The sequence below is a fragment of the Chanos chanos genome, chromosome 8 (genome assembly GCF_902362185.1).
Source record: "Chanos chanos chromosome 8, fChaCha1.1, whole genome shotgun sequence".
Classification (NCBI taxonomy): Eukaryota; Metazoa; Chordata; class Actinopteri; order Gonorynchiformes; family Chanidae; genus Chanos; species Chanos chanos.
Window position 1 is genome coordinate 15,386,631 of NC_044502.1, and position 19,186 is coordinate 15,405,816.

General features: G+C 42.3%; 1 protein-coding gene across 1 annotated transcript in view; it reads right to left on the bottom strand.

The window, feature by feature from the left end:
- lama2 (laminin, alpha 2) overlaps positions 1-19,186 on the bottom strand; it is a 100,474-nt gene that overhangs the window by 15,133 nt on the left and 66,155 nt on the right. Inside the window, exons 33-52 of the mRNA XM_030782903.1 lie at positions 17,117-17,259; positions 16,099-16,197; positions 15,029-15,140; positions 13,036-13,198; positions 11,086-11,296; positions 10,757-10,873; positions 10,124-10,287; positions 9,223-9,361; positions 8,238-8,340; positions 7,940-8,056; positions 6,613-6,795; positions 6,142-6,147; positions 5,309-5,463; positions 4,956-5,099; positions 4,180-4,313; positions 3,706-3,865; positions 3,326-3,450; positions 3,044-3,206; positions 2,384-2,528; positions 1,646-1,784 (exon numbers count right to left, since the gene is read on the bottom strand). Coding sequence (XP_030638763.1) covers positions 1,646-1,784; positions 2,384-2,528; positions 3,044-3,206; positions 3,326-3,450; positions 3,706-3,865; positions 4,180-4,313; positions 4,956-5,099; positions 5,309-5,463; positions 6,142-6,147; positions 6,613-6,795; positions 7,940-8,056; positions 8,238-8,340; positions 9,223-9,361; positions 10,124-10,287; positions 10,757-10,873; positions 11,086-11,296; positions 13,036-13,198; positions 15,029-15,140; positions 16,099-16,197; positions 17,117-17,259 — 2,722 coding nt within the window. The remainder of the gene's footprint in view (positions 1-1,645; positions 1,785-2,383; positions 2,529-3,043; positions 3,207-3,325; positions 3,451-3,705; positions 3,866-4,179; positions 4,314-4,955; positions 5,100-5,308; positions 5,464-6,141; positions 6,148-6,612; positions 6,796-7,939; positions 8,057-8,237; positions 8,341-9,222; positions 9,362-10,123; positions 10,288-10,756; positions 10,874-11,085; positions 11,297-13,035; positions 13,199-15,028; positions 15,141-16,098; positions 16,198-17,116; positions 17,260-19,186) is intronic.

A 19,186-nucleotide genomic window follows, 5' to 3' on the forward strand; every position in this document is an offset into this window, starting at 1 on the left:
TCTAATAACAACAACAACAATCACTTTTTAGACCTCAAGGCCAAACAACATGAATTATGAGAAATTTGAGTATGTAGAACTGTAACTCTTGTACAGTCTTTAGGCATTAACTCCAATATTTACCTACAGACAGTTTCAATGTGTGCTTGACGTTTTCTGTTTTTCCTAAATTGGTATGTGGTGGTAGGAACATGTTGCGTGGGGACAGAGGTGCAAGGTTGTGTATAGAGAACCTTATTTCGTGCCGTGTATTTTGAAAGAGAATCATGAAGACTTGAGCACAGCCGTACTTGGAAAGCTGACACAGAGAAACCTGCGGTTTAAGATTGTCTGGGAAGAACAAGGTGGCCAGGAGGAAAAAAAACAACAGCCATTACGGCGGCCGAATGTGAAAATGACGACAGCGTGGGTAGAGTTAAAGAAGCCAGGCTGCTCTCCTAGACTGAGTGACTGAGGGAGTCACAGACAGAGGGTCTGAGATGCCTGTGGCTGAAAAAGCAAGAGACTTTGCTGTTCCTCAGTTACAATTCTGTCAGTTGCTTGCAAGCGGCAAACAGCGAGAGAGCGTCGCTTTAACGTACAGAGGAGCTTGTGAAGCGTCTAGAAAACATGAAAACATGTCTATGACAGTATGAAAACTTGCTTAAGAAGATAGAAGTGTTTTTTTGGTTGTTTTTTTTTTTACCTGGATTTGCTATTGGAAAAAAAGGAAGGGGAAAAAACAGACAAACAAAACAACAACACAAATATTAGAATAATAATGACAAAATGCAGAAAAGACTGGTTTAGAGGGTAAAAAGTAACAACCTCACTGTTTAAAAAGAAAATCTACTCACACATTTGAAGGTCACAGCCTTCCCTCCAAAACAGAGCATGCACTGCGCTCCTGAGCGATGTCAGGCTAACTAAAGCCTCAGTGAAAGACTGCATTTTTTTGTTGTTGTTTTTTTTTTTTTTTTAAACGTGTTCATCCTTATCTAGGCATTCGGCTGAAAGGAAATGGGTTTCCAAGGGCACAAAGATAAAGGTGACTTTATGCTCTTGTACGGGGTCCTTGCAATACCAGTGTCAGTGTGGCAAGAACCACAGTGTGTTCAGATAAACTGAATTAAAGCTCTCCAAACACTCTATGGTCATCAAGGTCCACCAAAACCACAAAGAAAAAATGGATAATAAATTGATTCTCTCCCTGAACAAAAGGATATACACAGAGAGAGAGAGAGAGAGAGAGAGAGGGAGAGAGAGAGAGAGAGAGAGAGAGAGAGGGAGGATGGTGGTATTTGGGAGACTAAGCAGAGAGGGAGTAAAGGTGACCCAGGGAAAAAGGAAGGAGAAAAAATAAACCAAAAAAAAAAATGTTTTGATGGGCGGGGCTAACAATTTTAACATACCGTAATCCATAATTCCATGCAGAGGTTCACTGATCTGTATGTAATAACTACCATGGTTTTCTGCATCACCTCAGTGAATGCTAGCTTCTAAAAGACCTAATGAAACTGAAGTTCAGGAGTATATCTTGGTGGTACTACAAGTTTTATGGTCCTTTTTCACGCCGAAGTCATTTTCTTTGCCACTCAGAGATCATTTCATTTCATAGCACTGGGACCTTCTCCATGTCACAGGCACCAGCGCAGTAAAGCATTACCTGTAGTTGCCAATGGTCGGTAAACCGCCGAAATAAATTCTCTCGTCTTCTTTGAGGTTGAGTCCTGTACTGACACCCTGAGATGAGGTGGTTAGCTTCTCCTCCTCGTTGGAGTCAATGTCCACGACGATCACGGTTGCTATGGCAACAAAAACAATAAATAAAGTTCTGATGAAGATTTGAAGCAAAGCCCACAAAACAATTCATCAAATGCAGGTGTGAAATTTTGTGTGTGTGTGTGTGTGTGTGTGGGTGGGGGGGGTGGGGGGTTGTTGTGCTCTTTGATAAATGTTGAAGGAGAATTTCACCATTTTTCACAAACCAGGTCATGTATTGATATCAACAAATGTAAAAGGATTTTTAAAAAAGAATTATTTCTGGTCACTGCAAGGCCTTCTGTATTGTGTGAAAATTTGAAATTCGAAGTAAGTTTGAATTTAAATGCTATTGATTCCTCTTAAAGAATTCACAAAATTTGTGTTGTCTTCCTAGCGTACATTTTTCAGAGATCCGCTGACTCAAAGTTATTTTGTGTCTCCTTAACAACAACACTACATAACTGTAATCACTCTCTAGAGGGCACTGTTTTGTGTACTCTAATAATCATATTTACTCTGGGGAGAGTAGATTATTTAAATACTAATTGGATAATCCACAGATTTAACACTGGTGAATTTTCTGTTGAGGCATCATGTTTGGGATGTGTATGTTTCTGCATGGCTGGGAAGTTTCTCTAACCTTGTTTCTTGCTCCTAGACATGGTGAAGGACTTCCATTTGCCATCATTGTGCCTCTTTTCACTGATGACGGAGCCTGTGCCCGAGCCCAAGTCATAGCTCACCTTAACTCGCCCATCATTCAACTCCACACTCATAAAGTCCTTCTGTCTCACAGAGAGAGAAAGAGAGGACACAGAGGAAGTTAAAATATGAGATAGTGATGGAGAGAGAGAGAGAAAGAGAGATATAAACAGCATAAAGACAAAAAAGCAGCAGTAAAAAGATATAGATATAAAATACAAGGGCAACTCAAGGTCTGATAGAACAGAGAAACAGAGGGGTGAGGGGTTAATAGCTGTTCCACTGTACATTTTCATGACTATTTTAACAGTAATAATAGAAGCAGGTCAGGTAAATTAGAAGACTAATACTGAGAGAGAGAGGTTTAGTAGTTTGTTTCACTGTACAATGTTATTATCAATCTTTACAATAACAAGAGAAGCAGGTCAGGAAAATTAAGAGACCACAACTAAAAGAGAAAGAGAGCGAGACAGAGAGAGAGAGAGAGAGAGAGAGAGAGAGAGAGAATGTGCTGATCTGTGTGATTTGAATTCATTGACAGTAACTGTGTGTGTGTGTGTGTGTGTGTGTGTGTGTGTATTGGTGAGAGTGCTATTACCATGTCTTTGGTGGCAAGGTACATGAGCAGAGCATCCGTGGAAAAAGTGCGGAACTTGAACATCACCGTGGAAACATCAGGGTTCCAGCGAGTGGGTCGGCTAACGGCGGCGTACCCTTCTCCATCAAACTGAACTGTACCCTCAGCATCCGCCTGCTGAGGGCTAGACACAAACAAACACACACACGCACACACACACACATCAAAAATCTCAGTATGTTCAGTTTGTTTTTTTTCTCTGGAGACATGACAAGCATGTGTGGGTTCCTATAGTCAGCCTACCTGACAACACAGCCTTTACAGTCTCCGTCTCTCTCACGGTAGTTCCACAAGCCTATGGGTTTACTGTCCAGGTATGTCTCTCCCATACAACCTGTGAATGTGATGGTCCTCACTGCATCTGCCTTCTGCACTCAGCACCCACACGCATGCACGCACACACACGGCACACACGTATGTACATATGCACACACGTGCCACACACACGGACAACAACACACACACACGCACGCACATACACACACAGAGGGAGATATGCCAAAACATACTGTTCAGCTATTCTGCATCAGATAGATAAACATAGTCAAAAAATGAGGATCTCTACATCCAGTGGGTTTTTGAGGTGTCACTGGTCAGTTGTTTGTGTGTGACTCTGGCCCTACCTTCACACTGCCAAGCATGCCACCGACAAACAGATAGGCATTCTGGTCCACGTCCAGTATGGTGAAGGCCTGTGGAGACTGGGCGCTCCTGGAGGTGGGCAGGATACCCGTTTTAGGTCCCTCCAGGGCTTGTACTGAGATGGTTCCATTCAGACCAATGCTATAAAAGAACCAATGAGACAGAGGTAAAGAGGAGTGAAAAAGAGGCAAATCTGACATTTACTACTGATATGTCCAAAAAAACAAACTGGCTCAGCTACGCAATAAATGTGTGTTCAGATAGAATGTTTAGCCAAATTTACTTTCATTTATCTTCCTCTTCTAGGACAAGCACTATGTTAATACACTGTTCACATATCCAGCTGAGACAGAGGAAACCATTATGTAAATGGAAATACCTATCCGTCAAACAGAAAAATCTTTAATCAGGAAGATGAAACACAGAGTGAAATGAAACTTGTGACTCCAGCCTACCGTGAGGCTTCTATGCGATGCCAGTTTCCGTCATTAATGACCAGGTCGGGGTACTCCACACGACCCACACCTGAACCCACGTCCCATAAGAAGTTCACCTTGCCTTTCCGCATCTCCACCGCCAGGAAATCCACCTGGGTCGCCAAAAGAAATCCGCCAATGAGATGCAGCGGAACATTCGGCTAAATGAGAACGCTCGCTAACCTCCACGCACACGTCTCTCACTCTCTCACTCTCTCTCTCTGGGACTCCTCTCATACACCTCTTCTCTTTCTTCATTTTGGGGAGCGGTGTCAGGGACCTCGAGCAAACAGCATTAGACTAAAGCAGTGAGGAATTAGCAGGAGAGACAGAGGGTGATTTCCCTGGGGAAATCAGGGACCAGGGCAGAAGAAACAGTTCAGAGTCTGAGCTAGCGGCTAATTGCTGAGGAAGCCGTAGCAGTAACACTCGGTAATATCGCGCATCTTTTCCCCCGTGGGGATTAGCGTGTGAGAGTAATAACCTTTCATTATTTTCTCTCTTCCGGCAGAGGGTAATTGGTATCTATCATGCGTTTTAAGGAACAACGATCGAGGCGAATTACATCTAATTAATTTGGCTTCTGCCTTGCACGGAACATTCTGGAGACAAACAAACACACAGAATGAAACAAGAAACTTATGTGTGGCTGTCATATTGTCTTAGAAAACCGGTTAAACTTCACATTATATAAAACCTTACACATAGACACACACACACACGTGTCTCTCTTCCTGTGTCCTCTATAGACTCACATATTTGGCACTGCCAAGGTAAAAGAGCAGGTTGTCGGCAGTGGTGGTCTTGACGTTCAGGATGATGGTGTTGTAACGGCCCTTCTTTATCTCTGGTTGGTAGGTGCGAATACAGTCGCCTCCAGATGACACAGACACCTTAATCTGGAAGTGAAAGGTCAACAAGGGGTCAGTCTTACCTGAGTTCGACATTTAACAGGGCAAAGTCCAATTACAGATTTTTTTTCTTATTCTTTCAAATATTTGACTTTGGTCATATTTTGAATGCTGTTTTTTGGGGGGTCTAAGATAACATAGGTATGATAGGTCTCCTGTAAACGAGAGAGGCGGCTACGCTACCCAAGTTGACTCACTGAGTTAGCCTGCTTGCGTGCTTGGTTGATGAGCTCCTTAATGTGAGAGATGTTCTTCTTTAGGTTGTCCTGAAGCTCTTTGATGGGCTTGAGTTTCTCCAGCAGCCTGTCGGCTTCGTCCTCCACGTCTTTTACCTTGGCTCCAGCTGCATGAACTGACCAAACACGACATGGGGAACAATGAGTACAAAACGATTACGAGCAGCTAGCCTGCAGCTAACTGCAGCTATGACATGCCTTTGAACAATTTTACAACTGTGTCCACTCAGGGGGAAAAAAAGCTGATGCCTGAAAGCATGTCATAGCTACAGTTAACCAACAAGTGTTAACTGCTGGCTTTCAAATATACATTAAAAGCAAAGAGAGAAACAGAGAGAGAAAGTGAGAGAATGAAAGAGATAGAGAATGAGAAAGAGTGAGAAAGAGATACAGACAGAGAACAGAACATGTGACAACAGTAACTTAGAAGGGTATGAAGTAACGAGAGAAAACTGTTAATTAAAAGGACGATGACAGGAAAATGACTGGGTATGCATCCATAATTAGCATAATCTCCGCTAAAGCACACATTAGGATAACAAGCTTAGCGAGGCTTTTCAAAGGCCGTTTTTAATCCTGTTGAAGTAGAAACAAAGGGGAAAAGATGCAGAGGAGAGGAAAAACAAACATGAGCGTTCTGTTGCACTCTCTCTCTCTCTCTGTCTGTGTGTTCATGCAGCTTTAACTAGGCAGTAAGGGAAGATACCATGCTTTAGCTTTAGCGCACAGGAAGCATCGAAAGATAAAGCACAGGTAAAGAAAGAAAACAAAAACCCCAAAACATATATACATACTTATTGCTGATGGTGTTCAAATGAAACGAGGGAGAGAATGGAAATAAAAGAAGATCAGACACAATGCAATGCACTCTCAAAGGGCTGAGATACATGACTGATTGTAATGTATCGAGCGGATTACAATTAACATATTTTTTCAACGCCTGTACTCAAATACACAATAATCCAAAATACTCCATCTGTGTGATGTCAGAGGATCTTGAATAAAAATTGTTTGAATGAATGTTATATACATAGGAACACGATATTTATAACAGTTATACAATATACACGGGTTATTCAATATGCATATGGGTCAGCGGCGATCACATTCAAATAATATTCCCTCACTACATAAGTAATTATAAACTTTCAGTGTCATATGATGATTATGAATAATGTGTCAGAAAAAAGGCACATGCTATATGACATGATGTTTTATACTGTCATTTTAAACTGGTGAGGTATTGGAAATCTATGGGAACGTACTGTTTTTCTCCGGGTCCTGGATGATGTTGTTGGCCTTCTTGACGTCGTCCTCCAGTTTGCTGTAGTTCTTCCTTAGACCCATGAGGTTGAGGTTCAGGTCCCGCAGACGGGCCAGGACATCCGTCGCTGTGTCGTTGGCCTCACCCGCCTTCTCTTTAGTGGCCTGGATTTTAGCCGCTGTGTCTGACAGGCACGGCAGAGAATGGTCAGACGACAAAGTCACTTAAACAAAAAAAAACCCTGGGGGGGGGTGTGGACATTGTAAATTTTATTCTTAAAAATCTTTGTCATGATGGGAATGTTGAAAGATTGCCTGAGGGAACTCCATTAAAGCTCACATATTGTTGGTTTTCCTGAAAGGAACATTTCTGCCACTCTGTTTCCAGAACCGTATAAAGTGATTTTCTGCCATGACCTGTCATTAATTTTAAGAACATCACAGTGGAAGGTACAGTTCTACTGTATTTTAGAAGGCTCGAGAAGAGAGCCCTGCACTTTAGGCACAAAGACAGACTTCAGGGTGTCTTTTCCTATCGCTCAGCCAAAGTGTCTCAGATCAAGGCTATCACTCCAACCCACCTAACCCTTCAGAACCCTGGAGATGTTTCACATGATGCGTGAAACGAAACATAAAAATGACCTCAGCACTGTACATTTAGAGTGACAAAAACACAAAGAATTATTCAAAAAATGTCATAACAATTATTATTATTTTTTTTTAGTGTTATCTATGCTGTGTGTCATCTGTGGTATATATACCTCATCTGGTGTGTAAACATTTCACGAGTATGACAGACTCCTATCTGTCAGTTACCACGGAGACCTGTTTCTGTTTAATTTAACCTGCCGCTGTCAGAGCTGTCTCCTGTCAAATCAAAGACGACGGCCTACGACCCCAACGCGTGGCCCCACAATCGATTGGCTGTCAAAACTGCAGGCTCCTCTGACATGGGAGAAATTCAGACACGGAATGGGAAAATACAGAACGACAGCTTCCTCCTCGGGAACTATCTTCCACAGTTTTTGATAACTCCAACGCTGACCTTTTTGTCATTGGAGCCCGCTGCTTGCGTATAATAGATAGTTGTTTTGTTACAGCATCGTTGCTGTGACCTGTTTGGAGTTTATACTCTAACTGGAGAATCTTATTGGATTGATGACCATGTTGCTAACTGTGTTCTGTATAACTAAGTGTACTTGAGAGCTTTAACTGTATTGTGGTAAAGTACAGCAAGCTGCTTTGTCTAATAGAGATTTTTTACTAAATCAAATGTAAACGTAAATGTAAAGCCTGTTTGTTTTAAATGACAAGACAGTGAAGACTAACCGTCGGGGATTGAGCTGAGTTTGTCCAGTGTGTCGTTGAGAGCTTTCAGCATGTCTTTGTTCTTCTGGTCAGCTGCTTTCAACCTGAGCTGCAGAACGCCCAAATTCTCACCGTTTTCTGGAGAAAAAAAAAAAATTATTAAAAAATCCACTCCTCTGTAAGATCAATTTTAGACATTCTTGGAACACCACTGGAAAAATCAAATGAACAAAATGTTAGCTTGGCTTTTTGAGTACAAGAGATTGCAAAATACCAGTAATTTATATAAAGGATAAAAGGACTTTTTTTCCTCCCAAACCTTTCACATCTTTCTCCAAGTCTTTGGCCTCGTTCCACAAACGGTAACTCTTCTGAAGAGAGTTCTTGGACTGGTCTTTCAGAGAACCTTTGGGTCCAGTGGTCTAATGAGCAAAAATATTTTATTGTGAAAATTACAGAAAATAAGGAGACTTCAGAAGCAGTGCATCAATATGTTGAACATAAAGGTTACCTGTAGACTGTGCAGTTTCGAGTATATTTTTGTGAGTATTTAAGAATATTTAATTTGTTTTTTTCTAAGCAACGCTGAAAGGTGAACCTCAGGTATTGGCATTCACAGAAATAGCTGACAACCCAACATTTAAAAAATTCAAAAATGTCACTTCAGTGCACTTTCATTCCTTAGAGTCTTGCAGTCTGTTTGAAATTCACATCCGTATTGTTAACTTTGTCCAGAACCCGTTAAAAACTTGCCCTTGATTTTACAAAGCTCACATTGTTAAACTGGATTTTTGACCGTTGGGAAGAACTGTTCCCTCATAGCCTTTCTGTGATGTCTACTCCGTCAGATAGAAAAGAAAGGGATTGAGGGAGAACGGAGTGAAGAATGAGAGGGGGTGGGGTGGAGGGGTGCCGGACAGGTTTCCCTCCACCTCTTTTGGCTCCTGCTCCGGGAGGGAAAAGCGTTGCTAATAAAAAAGGCTTTGATCTCTGGTGCATGACAAATGGACATGAATGAGAAAATACAAAAGGTCCAAAGCCAAATTCTGGCTGCTCAGCAGATTGTGTGTGTGTGTGTGTGTGTGTGTGTGTGTGCGCGTGCGTGTGTGTGTGTAGGTGTGTGTGTGTGTGTGTGTAGGTGTGCATACTTCTCTAAATGTGTGTGTGTGGTTTTTTTTTGGTGTGACTTTATATCTTTATTTCTCTCTCTCTCTACCTCTCTGGGTGAACATGTGCGAGTGTGTGTGTGTGTGTGTGTGTGTGTGTGTGTGTGTCTGTCTCGATTTGTAAGCGTGTTTTCTCACCAGCTGAACAGCATCGTTCCCCAATGCTTTGGCCTCTTTGGCCAGCTTGTCTGCCTCATCGATGAAGTCCTTGATGTTTCTGTATGCATTGAAGGCTGCTGTGGCATTGAAGGAGAGATTCTTGGCATCTGCCAGAATACTGAGAGAGAGGATACAGGGCTTTGTTTAGCTCTCAGACAGATAGAAAGAGAGAGAGAGAGAAAGAGAGAGACTGACAGTCTAGATCACAGAGGGAGCTGACATCCAAACACAACACTCTCTCTGGTAACTGAGTATCTAATTGTGTGTTTCTGACACGTTACCAAACCCTCAGTACTGGGATGTCAGGTGCGGCTGGTCCTGACCTGCAGGTTTCGGTATTTCTTTTCAATTTCGTAATCTTTTTATATATCCGATACATATTTAAAAATTCATGTTTTTTCAGGCCCCCCCGCCCTTTTGCCTTGTTATTCAGCCAAGCAGAAATCCCACGGCATATAAGTAGCATTCGTCTTTCTTCTTGTTGTTAATGTAATAGTTTGCTCTCCAGATAACTGACACCTTATTTTTTTTCTTCAACGCTACTCTCTTATTCACATTACCACTAGCTCACCCGACAGGGCTAACGTTAAAATCAGAATAAGTATTTTGTGATTTTAATGAGAATATAAAGTGTGTGTAAAGAGTCTGTGCTTCAGTACATCACACAGATATGACTCTGCATGCCTCTGCTGGTTGACTCCTCTTAGTTTAGTAATTCCCATTTAGTTCATTTATTCTTATAAATTAATACAAGTATGACTAGTGTTTAGTACCAGGTTTGGGAGCCTCACTTCTCCAGTGCAGTTATTCATTTATTCAAGTGATAATGATGGAACTAGAGCATAGCTGTTGTGAATGGTTATGAGACACTGGTCCTCACTTGTCTAGGATGGTGGCAGACTCATTGAGTTCGGCGGCGTGGGTCTCCGCTCGGATCAGCAGCTCTGGCAGGGTGTTGTCATCCAGCCCGCGACTTAAACGACTCACTTTATAGTCCAACTGGTCTTGAAGGGGTCCCAGTTCTCTATCCATCTCCTCCAGGTCCTACAATCAGGGAGAGAGAGAGAGAGAGAGGGACAGAGAGAGGGAGAGAGAGTGAGGCAGGTAGAGAGAGAGAGAAAGAGAGAGGGAGAGAGAGAGGGATAGAAAGAGAGAGAGAGAGAGACCTGCCAATCAATATAGTAGTCAAGGCAACCACTACATTCCACAGAAAGCATTTAATGCACACATACAAGGACAACCTTATTGTGAAATTATGACTTTTTCCATGAAGTGTGTTCCCTGGGCTTTGGAAAGTGCTTGATTTTTCTTTCTGATTACAAAGGAAGGTTATTCTAAATACTGTAACTAGATGATATGAGCAAAAATAGAATGAAAACATGCTATATTTTAAAGTTAAATCTGGTCTTGATTTGAGCACAGAATTAATTCCTTTCATGCAGATGATGCTGTAATGCTTTTGTGTGTGCAGGTGTATGTGTGTGATCATAAGTGTATGAGGGGTCCAGCTTGCCTCGATGCCTTGGTTAATGTCATTAGAGAGAGCACTGGCACCATCAAGAATCTTTTCTCCTTCAGCCAAGATCCCCTCTGCTTCTTTCTTTCCTTTAAGGGCTTTGTCTCTCGTTCCCTACAAAACAGACCAGTGTGGGTTTGATTGACACACAGTGTCCAGCAGAAGCATGCCCTATACACTGTAAGTTACCACATAGAAGACCAGGATTGAAAGGAAATGATTATGATATATGAATAACTTAGGTTAATGTCGAAAGAAGTGTATATAAACCGAGCATCTGATCTGTGTGTGCGTGTGTGTGTGTTACAGTGTGCATAAAGCTGTACCTGTAGGCTGTCCAGTTTGCGTTGGTTGGCTGCAGACAGACCCCTGGCCTCAGTGACTTTGTCCTGGGCTTGTCTGATCAGCTCCTCAGTGTCATTCAGCTTGCCCTGGTAATCATCCATCTTCTCCATCACCTCCTTCTTCAGGTCCTCCGTCGCCTGGTGGGGGTCACCAAAGAGTCGCTTCACCTTTGCATACAGGGCCTCAGCCGCTCTACAAAGAGACAGAGAATGAGAGAGAGAGAGAGAGAGAGAGAGAGAGAGAGTGTTAGTGTTTTGAGAGGCATTGAGAACGATTGAGAAAGAGAATGGAACCCATAAAAAATCGTCCTGTTAACCACAGTTGTCAGGAAAAAGCCAATATCACATGGGATGTTACAATGTTTCACTGGAATTTAAATTTCTTCTCTAATAATTTTCAAATCATTCTCTTAGAACTCTTCACATACTTATAACTGTTTCTTAAATTACACAGTGTATCTGTGTGGAGTACATTTATGGCACTTAGGTTTTCAGTATTCAGGGTTTGTCTCTGGAACAAGACCCGCTGTGTGATTGCACGATGTACTGTAAACGTCTTATATGACAGGCTGACCCAGGGTCAGTGAATGATTTGCCTCATAATTGTCTAACTACTAGGTGAAAATTTTTATTCTAGCCCTTGTTTAGTAAACAGTGAGCACATGGACCTGCACAGCACAAAGAGCTGTTAGTCTGTCCAATAGCTCTATACTTCCCTTTTTCTGTCAACAGATGGCGCTCTATACGCTTGACTGGAGCTAAGCGATGAAGAAGTACGTGAGTGAACTCATTTGATTAGAGGGAGAATAATATCTCTCTCCTCAGGCAGCTTTTAATTAGTTCATTAAGATTTTACATAAGAAAGAGGGAAACTTTCTTCATTTGGTCGCAATTCACTCAACCACAAAATAATGCAACTGGGAAATGACTAGAGACACAAAAACACCTCCAACGCCTCTGAAAAAATCCCAGTCCAAACAAACACAAGAGCTTCAGTGTGATGGGAGACATCACTGCTGTACCTAAGGCCAGAAACGTACCAACTGTTGTTTTTTTAAGGGTGTCTTTTTATACTCATTATTTTATTAGAACTAGCGTTTTTTGTCATTTAACTGTCTTGCCTTGGCCTGGACACGGCTGAGAAGGGTAATGAGGATGCAGTCTTGGTGACTGTTTTTTAATAGATTTTTTTAAATTGTTTTAAGCATTATATCTTTCATTTGAAATTGCCCATTCCTTGCATTGCTGTAATTCCCCTTCGTGGTGTGACCCCTGCGCAATTCCGGGACGGTGCGTGCGTGCGCGCGCTTCTTCCGAAACATGCAAAGTCAGCCGGTGTTTCGTTTCACCTGCCTGGTTTTTAGCGTCTCGGTGGGAACGTGACACATGTGGAAACGTGCTACGCTCCCCGAGATTTGCTCATTACTGTGCAGGACCCTGTTGATGCTGGGAGGGGCTGATGTGTGATGATGGGGAGTGTGCTTCACGTTGTTTAGTGTGGCCAATTGGATACGAGGACATTATGATGTTGTTTAGTCTGGCCAATAGTATATGAGGACATTATGACGTTGTTTAATCTGGCCAATGAGATAAGAGAACATTATGGAGTTGTTTAGTCTGGCCAATGAGATTTGAGAACTTTATGAAGTTGTTAGTCTGGTCAATGCGATATGAGCACATTGTGAAGTTGTTTGGTTTGACCAATAAGATCTAATGACAGTATGACACAACCATGACTAGTGAGGACATTATGGTATTGTAATTGCAATTGTATTGTAATGTATTGCAATAACTAACATCTTTAACACAATTACAAATAACACTATGAAGTCACAGGTCTATACATTAGTGACAGACTTCTGACAGCTTAGGTAACACATTAGAGAAAGTTCTAGATGCTTGCTATGTGAAGTGGAGTAGTGTGTGTAGTACCCCAGCTCTTCCTCGGCGATCTGTTTCTTGCCGCCGAGTTGTCGTTTACGCAGTTCGGCCAGCATGGCTTCGATCTCACCGTGCATTTCATTTAGACTCTTCTCTGCTGCTCCGTTTCTCCGACCCAGAGTGGCGTTCAGCTCCCGGGCCTTATCCCTCAGAGCTAAGGAGAGACAAAGAGAGGGAGGGGTTATGGGAGTAACAGACACACACACATACACACACTCTCTCTCTCTCTCTTACAGTCTCTCTGAAGCACAGATGTCACATTGCCACAGGGCACATTTCTCTTTCCTCCAGTCTGGTATATTTCATGGCTAGTTTAGAGAAGTGTGTGTCTGTGTGTGTGTGTGTGTGTGTGTGTGCGCGCGCGTGTGAATAATTTTGACTGTGTCTGTGTGTGTGTTGATGCATATCTCTCTGTTTGTAAATGTCTCCAATGGCATTTGTTGAAAAAGCAGTTAAATAGGCGACCAGCCCTGTCGGAGAGCTAGTCTCCTCTCTCATTTCCTGAGAAAGAAGAAGAGTTTTGGCCTCGCTTGGTTTGCTCTCACAGCAGCCATGCTAATTTCATACTCTCCACTGTCCCTCCCTATCAGCCTGCCCACGGAGACGGCCACAGTCAAGTGTATAACTCACTGTGAGTCTCCACAGCACTGCAACGTGGCTTTGTGCACCACTGGTGCAAAGAGAGAGAGAGAGAGAGAGAGAGAGAGAGAGAGAGAGAGAGAGTGAGAGAAAGAGAGAGAGAGAGAGAAAGAGAGAGAGAGAGAGAGATGCACAGAGGCAAAATGTGTCGTTCCATGATTAAATGAGCTCAAAGGCACAACAGAACAAAGCACAAAAACACAACAAAAAATCCCAAGTGAATTTCTTTCTTTCTCTCTTTCTCTCTGCCCCTTTTTTCTCTTTTTCTTCTTTCCTGCCTCTCATTTCCACTCTTGCCTGCTTTCAGGTAGATTCAAAGAAATTCTAATTCAGCTTGGCAGACCTAACATGCTTTAATCAAATTAATTTGGGCTTTGAAATCAAACCCCAATCAGGCCACAAAGAGGAAAATAAAAAGCTAACTCCGAGAAGTCTCATTTGAATATAAATCATCAATTTTTCAAAAGTGAGAATGAGCCATAATTAGATGCATTCCTGAAGTTCTTCCAAAGTTCAAACGTAAACATTTAACGTGATTACAAAGACAAAATACACACCTATTAAAGTAATGTCACTCAAAATAATTACACACTGCGTCTTCGAAGCAATTTAACTTTTTTTTTTTTGAGGCAGATTCAATCATTTAAATTTAACTCATGAGTGAACAAAATACATGAAAAACAAACCTGTTCACACAACAGACTGCCACTTACTGTACTAAGCAAATCGCCTAGATCACGTTGAGGAGGCATTGTTTTTAGAAATACATTTGAAATGTATCTGCGTGTGTGTTTGTGTGAGAGTGAGTGCGTGTGCTTGTGTGTGTGTGTGTGTGTGTGTGTATATGAGTCTGTTTAGTCTCTGTAAGTGTCAGCGTGTCTCTGCTAAGCTGCCTTTTCTCTGTCCACTCACTCTAATTAAGCTTCAACATAACTGTAGCACAACCTTCAACAGCATCATCACTTTCCCGTTTTACACTAGTCAAAATGTCACAACACCAGCATGTCTCTCATACACACACACACACACAATGTCCCAATACTCTTAAGCAGCTTCTTTTTATGTGAGTCTTTCACTCTTGATCTTCGATACATTTTAAAGGTTCTCTGGGTATAGCTGCTGAGAGATGTTTGGCTTTCATCATTCATTCCTTTCAGAACATCAGGGCTACAATAGACTGGAGAATGAGCCAAGTCAAACCATAACCAAAATCAGTACCACAACAACTTTTATTTCTTTATGTGTGTGTGTGTGTGCGCACGCGTGCGTGTCTGTGCGTGTGTATTGGTTCTAGGTTCGGCCGGAGGCGCCGTTACATATTTACACAGACACTCCCTGTTCGTACCTTCTGCTGCCAGTAATGTGTTTTTGACAAAAAGCTCCAGGTCCTGAGCCCGTTTGTGACTCCGCTCCGCATCTTCCTCCGTTTGTTCTCCGTCTGCTGAGACTTTGGTCGCCTTAACAACCGAGAGAGGGAGAGAGAGAAAGAGAGAGTAAAAATATTACATGTTTGTTACGTCAAACATTTTGCACATTTCAGCCTTCCTGTGTGTAGGTCACATAGATGTAAACTACAGTACAGAGGCTTCATCTGATTGGACGTCTTTCACTAAATGTTATATCTACGGCTAAGGAGGTCACACACTGCGGAAGAAGAGTCTTCAGTGGAGAAAATATGACCTCTAAGGATTTGCGAGGGACTTTACAAGAGCAGACCACAAGAAAAGGGCCTGACAGCTGTCTTGTGTTCAAAGAAACCAAACAAATGTCAGTTTTACAAAAAGATTCCGCTTTTCTGCAGTGGTAAAAAGCCATTAAGGGTTCAAAGCGTCTCGGTAATGTTCAGAGAGACAAAAACAGAGAATGACACTACTGTGTTCACTTGAGTGAGGTCAGTGAAAAATACACCTTTTAAAGGGTCAGTGCCGATAAATGACGGGGGTTTTGACACCCTTGCAGAGTTTTCGTTTAAAGGACAATGTTTGGAAAAAGAACAAAGAGACTCCCTTGAAGAATGCGGTACTTTTGCGGACATACAGCTGGTTTAATGTCGATAGAAAATAGAAAATGTTCAAGTTTGTTTTGAGGCATTTCTCTCAAAGGCTTGCAAAGATGGTCTTTAAACGTATCAAAACCACTTTTCTTCCCCCTCACTTCTCAACCATGCAGTTTCCCTTGTGTGAGGTCACAAGGACAGGCAGCGGGATGAAAACTGGTGGGTGACGCTACACTCCCTCTGATGTTCTCCCTCATTAATATGAGGTCTTCATAAAACACCCCATTTACCACACAAACACTAACTTTATCACTGTAATTCCTTTAACTCTGCAATATGGAGAACATTTTTTTCCTCATAAAATCTCTCTAATAGTTTGTTTGTTTGATATGTGTGTGTGTGTGTGTGTGTATTCTCACTCTGCTGAGCAGTTCGTCCATCTCCGTGACCAGACTACCCAGGTTACTGTCAGCCAGCTGGATTAGCCTCTCTGGCGCCCTCTGTGGAGAGAGCATGTGCTGCAGGGCAGAAGACAGACAGAGGGTCAAACACTGACAACTGACTACTGAAAAAGCTGTGAATTCATATGCATGCACACACCCACACAAACACACACACTAATCTGCATTACAGATTGTCCAAATGGAATATGCATCAAGATGAATTCATCTTTTACATGCTCTCAAATGCACACCCTTTCGCTCTCTTTCACACACACACACACACACACACGCACACACACACACACACACACACAGTGCCCTTTAGAAATAATCTGTATGTTTGTTGAGGAGCCTAATCTGTAAGATCTATCTTTGTGGATTAGCACAGAGAGAGAGAAAAGGATGGAGAGCGCTTATCAGTGCTCTGTGATGCATTTGAGTGTGTGTGTGTGTGTGTGTGTGTGTGTGACAGTGTGTGTGAGAGAGTGTGTGTGTGTTTAATGTATATCAAAGAGTGCTGCTTTCTTGTTTTCCTCTACACAGTTTAAGATGCTGGACATTGGAAAATTGGTCTTTGTACATGAGTTTGGGAGAGAGAAACACACAGACAAACAGAGTGGAAGAGAGAGAGAGAGAAAGAGAGAGACAGAGTGGAAGAGAGAGATGTTGTTCTATGTGCTGTTTCAACACAGAGGTTAGTAATGTTGCACTGAACAGATTGATAACATGGCCTTATCTACATATACAGTCTTGTCTGTACATATACAGAGGTCTGACCATGACTGAACCTGTCATACTGTCACTGACCCTCAACCTGTCATACTACAATGACTCTCAACCTGTCATACTACAATCAATGACCCTCAACCTGTCATACTACAGTCAATGACTCTCAACCTGTCATACTACAGTCAATGACCCTCAACCTGTCATACTACAGTCACTGGTCATTGTGGATATGCTTCAGTGTCTGTGTGTGTGTGTGTGTCTTTACCTTGAGTTCATCCGTCATGTTCTCAAAGCGGTAGAGGACTTTGTACGGAGGAGGCAGAGGTAGAGTGAGATTCACGCTGCCAATGAGACGCAGCAAGCGATCCATGTCACTGATTAAAAGACCACTGCAGTCATCGTCACATGCTGCCACACACACAGACACATACACACACACACACATATACACACACACACACACACACACACACACACACATACACACCCACAAACAGAAACATGGTTAGAATCATGTCACGACACTGATTAAGCCTATTAGAACTCATTCAGTGGCCCCCAGAAGCAACCTCATCACAACTTACACATCAGTGGAGCGCAGTTCCGACACTGTGTGTGTGTGTGTGCGGGTGTGTGTGTACGCTCAGCATAATTCAAACACTGCATGTGTTCTCTCAGATTGTCACCTCTATGCAGCAACAACCTGATGACACTAATACACAGGTCGAAGGTCAGCCTTCGGGGCACAGTGGAATGGTTGAAGTGCGTGGAGGGGGGTGTGTTAACGGCCCACTGCACAATACCACCACAAGCAAAAAGAGTTAGATCCAAGGACAGCCTAGTCCAAAGCAAAGGATGGACAGAGCTGGAGGGGAAGGAAGGAGGACTTTTAAAATGTGTAGGACACGCTAGAATGCTCTTCATCCTCTCTCTCTCTCACTCTGTTTATACTCATCCAATGTTCCCTTGACATCACCGCTAGCACACTCATACATGCACAGATGCATGCAAACACAAACACACACACACACACCTCTTGGAGAAGCTCTTGAAGGTGGCAGTTCCTAAAGCACCAGTGTGTGTTCGAGATTAAAGTGTAGCAGCATTAGCGAGAGGAGAGCGGGAGAATGAGAGAGAGGGAGAGAGGGGGAGGGAGGGAGAGAGAGAGAGAGAGAGAGAGAGAGAGAGAGATCTCAAGCGTGAAATTTAACAGCGAGTGTGAAACGGCTTTTGGCAGACTATTATAACTGGCCAACATGCCACTGGCGAGGAAAAAAGAAAAGAAAGAAAAAAGGGCGACTTTGACTTGCCAGCACCAGTAAAGTTCACTCAGTCTAAGCTTGTAAGAAAACACTAAAGTACTATTAGCGCACACCGATAAAATGCTAACAACTTATTTCCGTTTTAAAAAAACGGAGCGTACAGATAGGTCACACAATAATGTATGGGAGGTCTGTAAAATCCGATATGTTTGCATAAAACGTACAGGGAACGTGACTAAACTACACAGTGTGACGAAGACTCAGTGATTATAGGTGAAACCCAACAACATGTTTCTGCCGCTACATTTTTGCATACTCAATATTATTTACGCAGATGGTACGCTTATGAAGATATGAATATAAAGTAATGACCTATGAATGCTTATGAGGTGTTTATGCTTTCGGAGTGCTTTATGCCATGCTTATGAATGTGGTAAGGTCATCTGCAATACACAACAAACGCAAGCAGCGCTACATACTGAAACGGTTAAAGCCACAAAACGAAGTGAAAAACAAATAAACAAGAACAAGACGAACACTTCGGCATGCCCTCAATCAGTTTCATTCAGGTAACGTGACCTTAACTTTCGTGGAAAACAAGAGTCGGAGGTCGTGACTTCGACCGGGTTATTCTCGAACCGAGAAATGTTTTATTCTAGAAACACGTGCAGCCGTTACCAACGCTCTTACCAGACGCTGTCAACATAATTACTGCGAGATGATGAATTTAGATCACACCGAGGAAAATTCTAGATTGAAACTTGATTCCAAGCGCAAACAGTCATTTTTCTAACACAGAGACAGCCAATGCATTTCTAATTGAATTCTCTGCCTTCTCCAAAATTTATACTTACGTGCCTTGTGTCTCCAATGGCAACCATAGCACAACAGAGAACTGAAGTCACTAAAGCAGATTTTTTTCTTTTTCTTTTTTAACAAAGTGAGACCAAGTAAGGGCTGAGATTTGTGACTGAGAATTTTTTTTTTCTGCTCATGTTCACAATACCATAGAAAACATTAATTTAGCTAAGATTTTATTTTCTGTTTCCCCCATGTGTATTTCTACTTATATT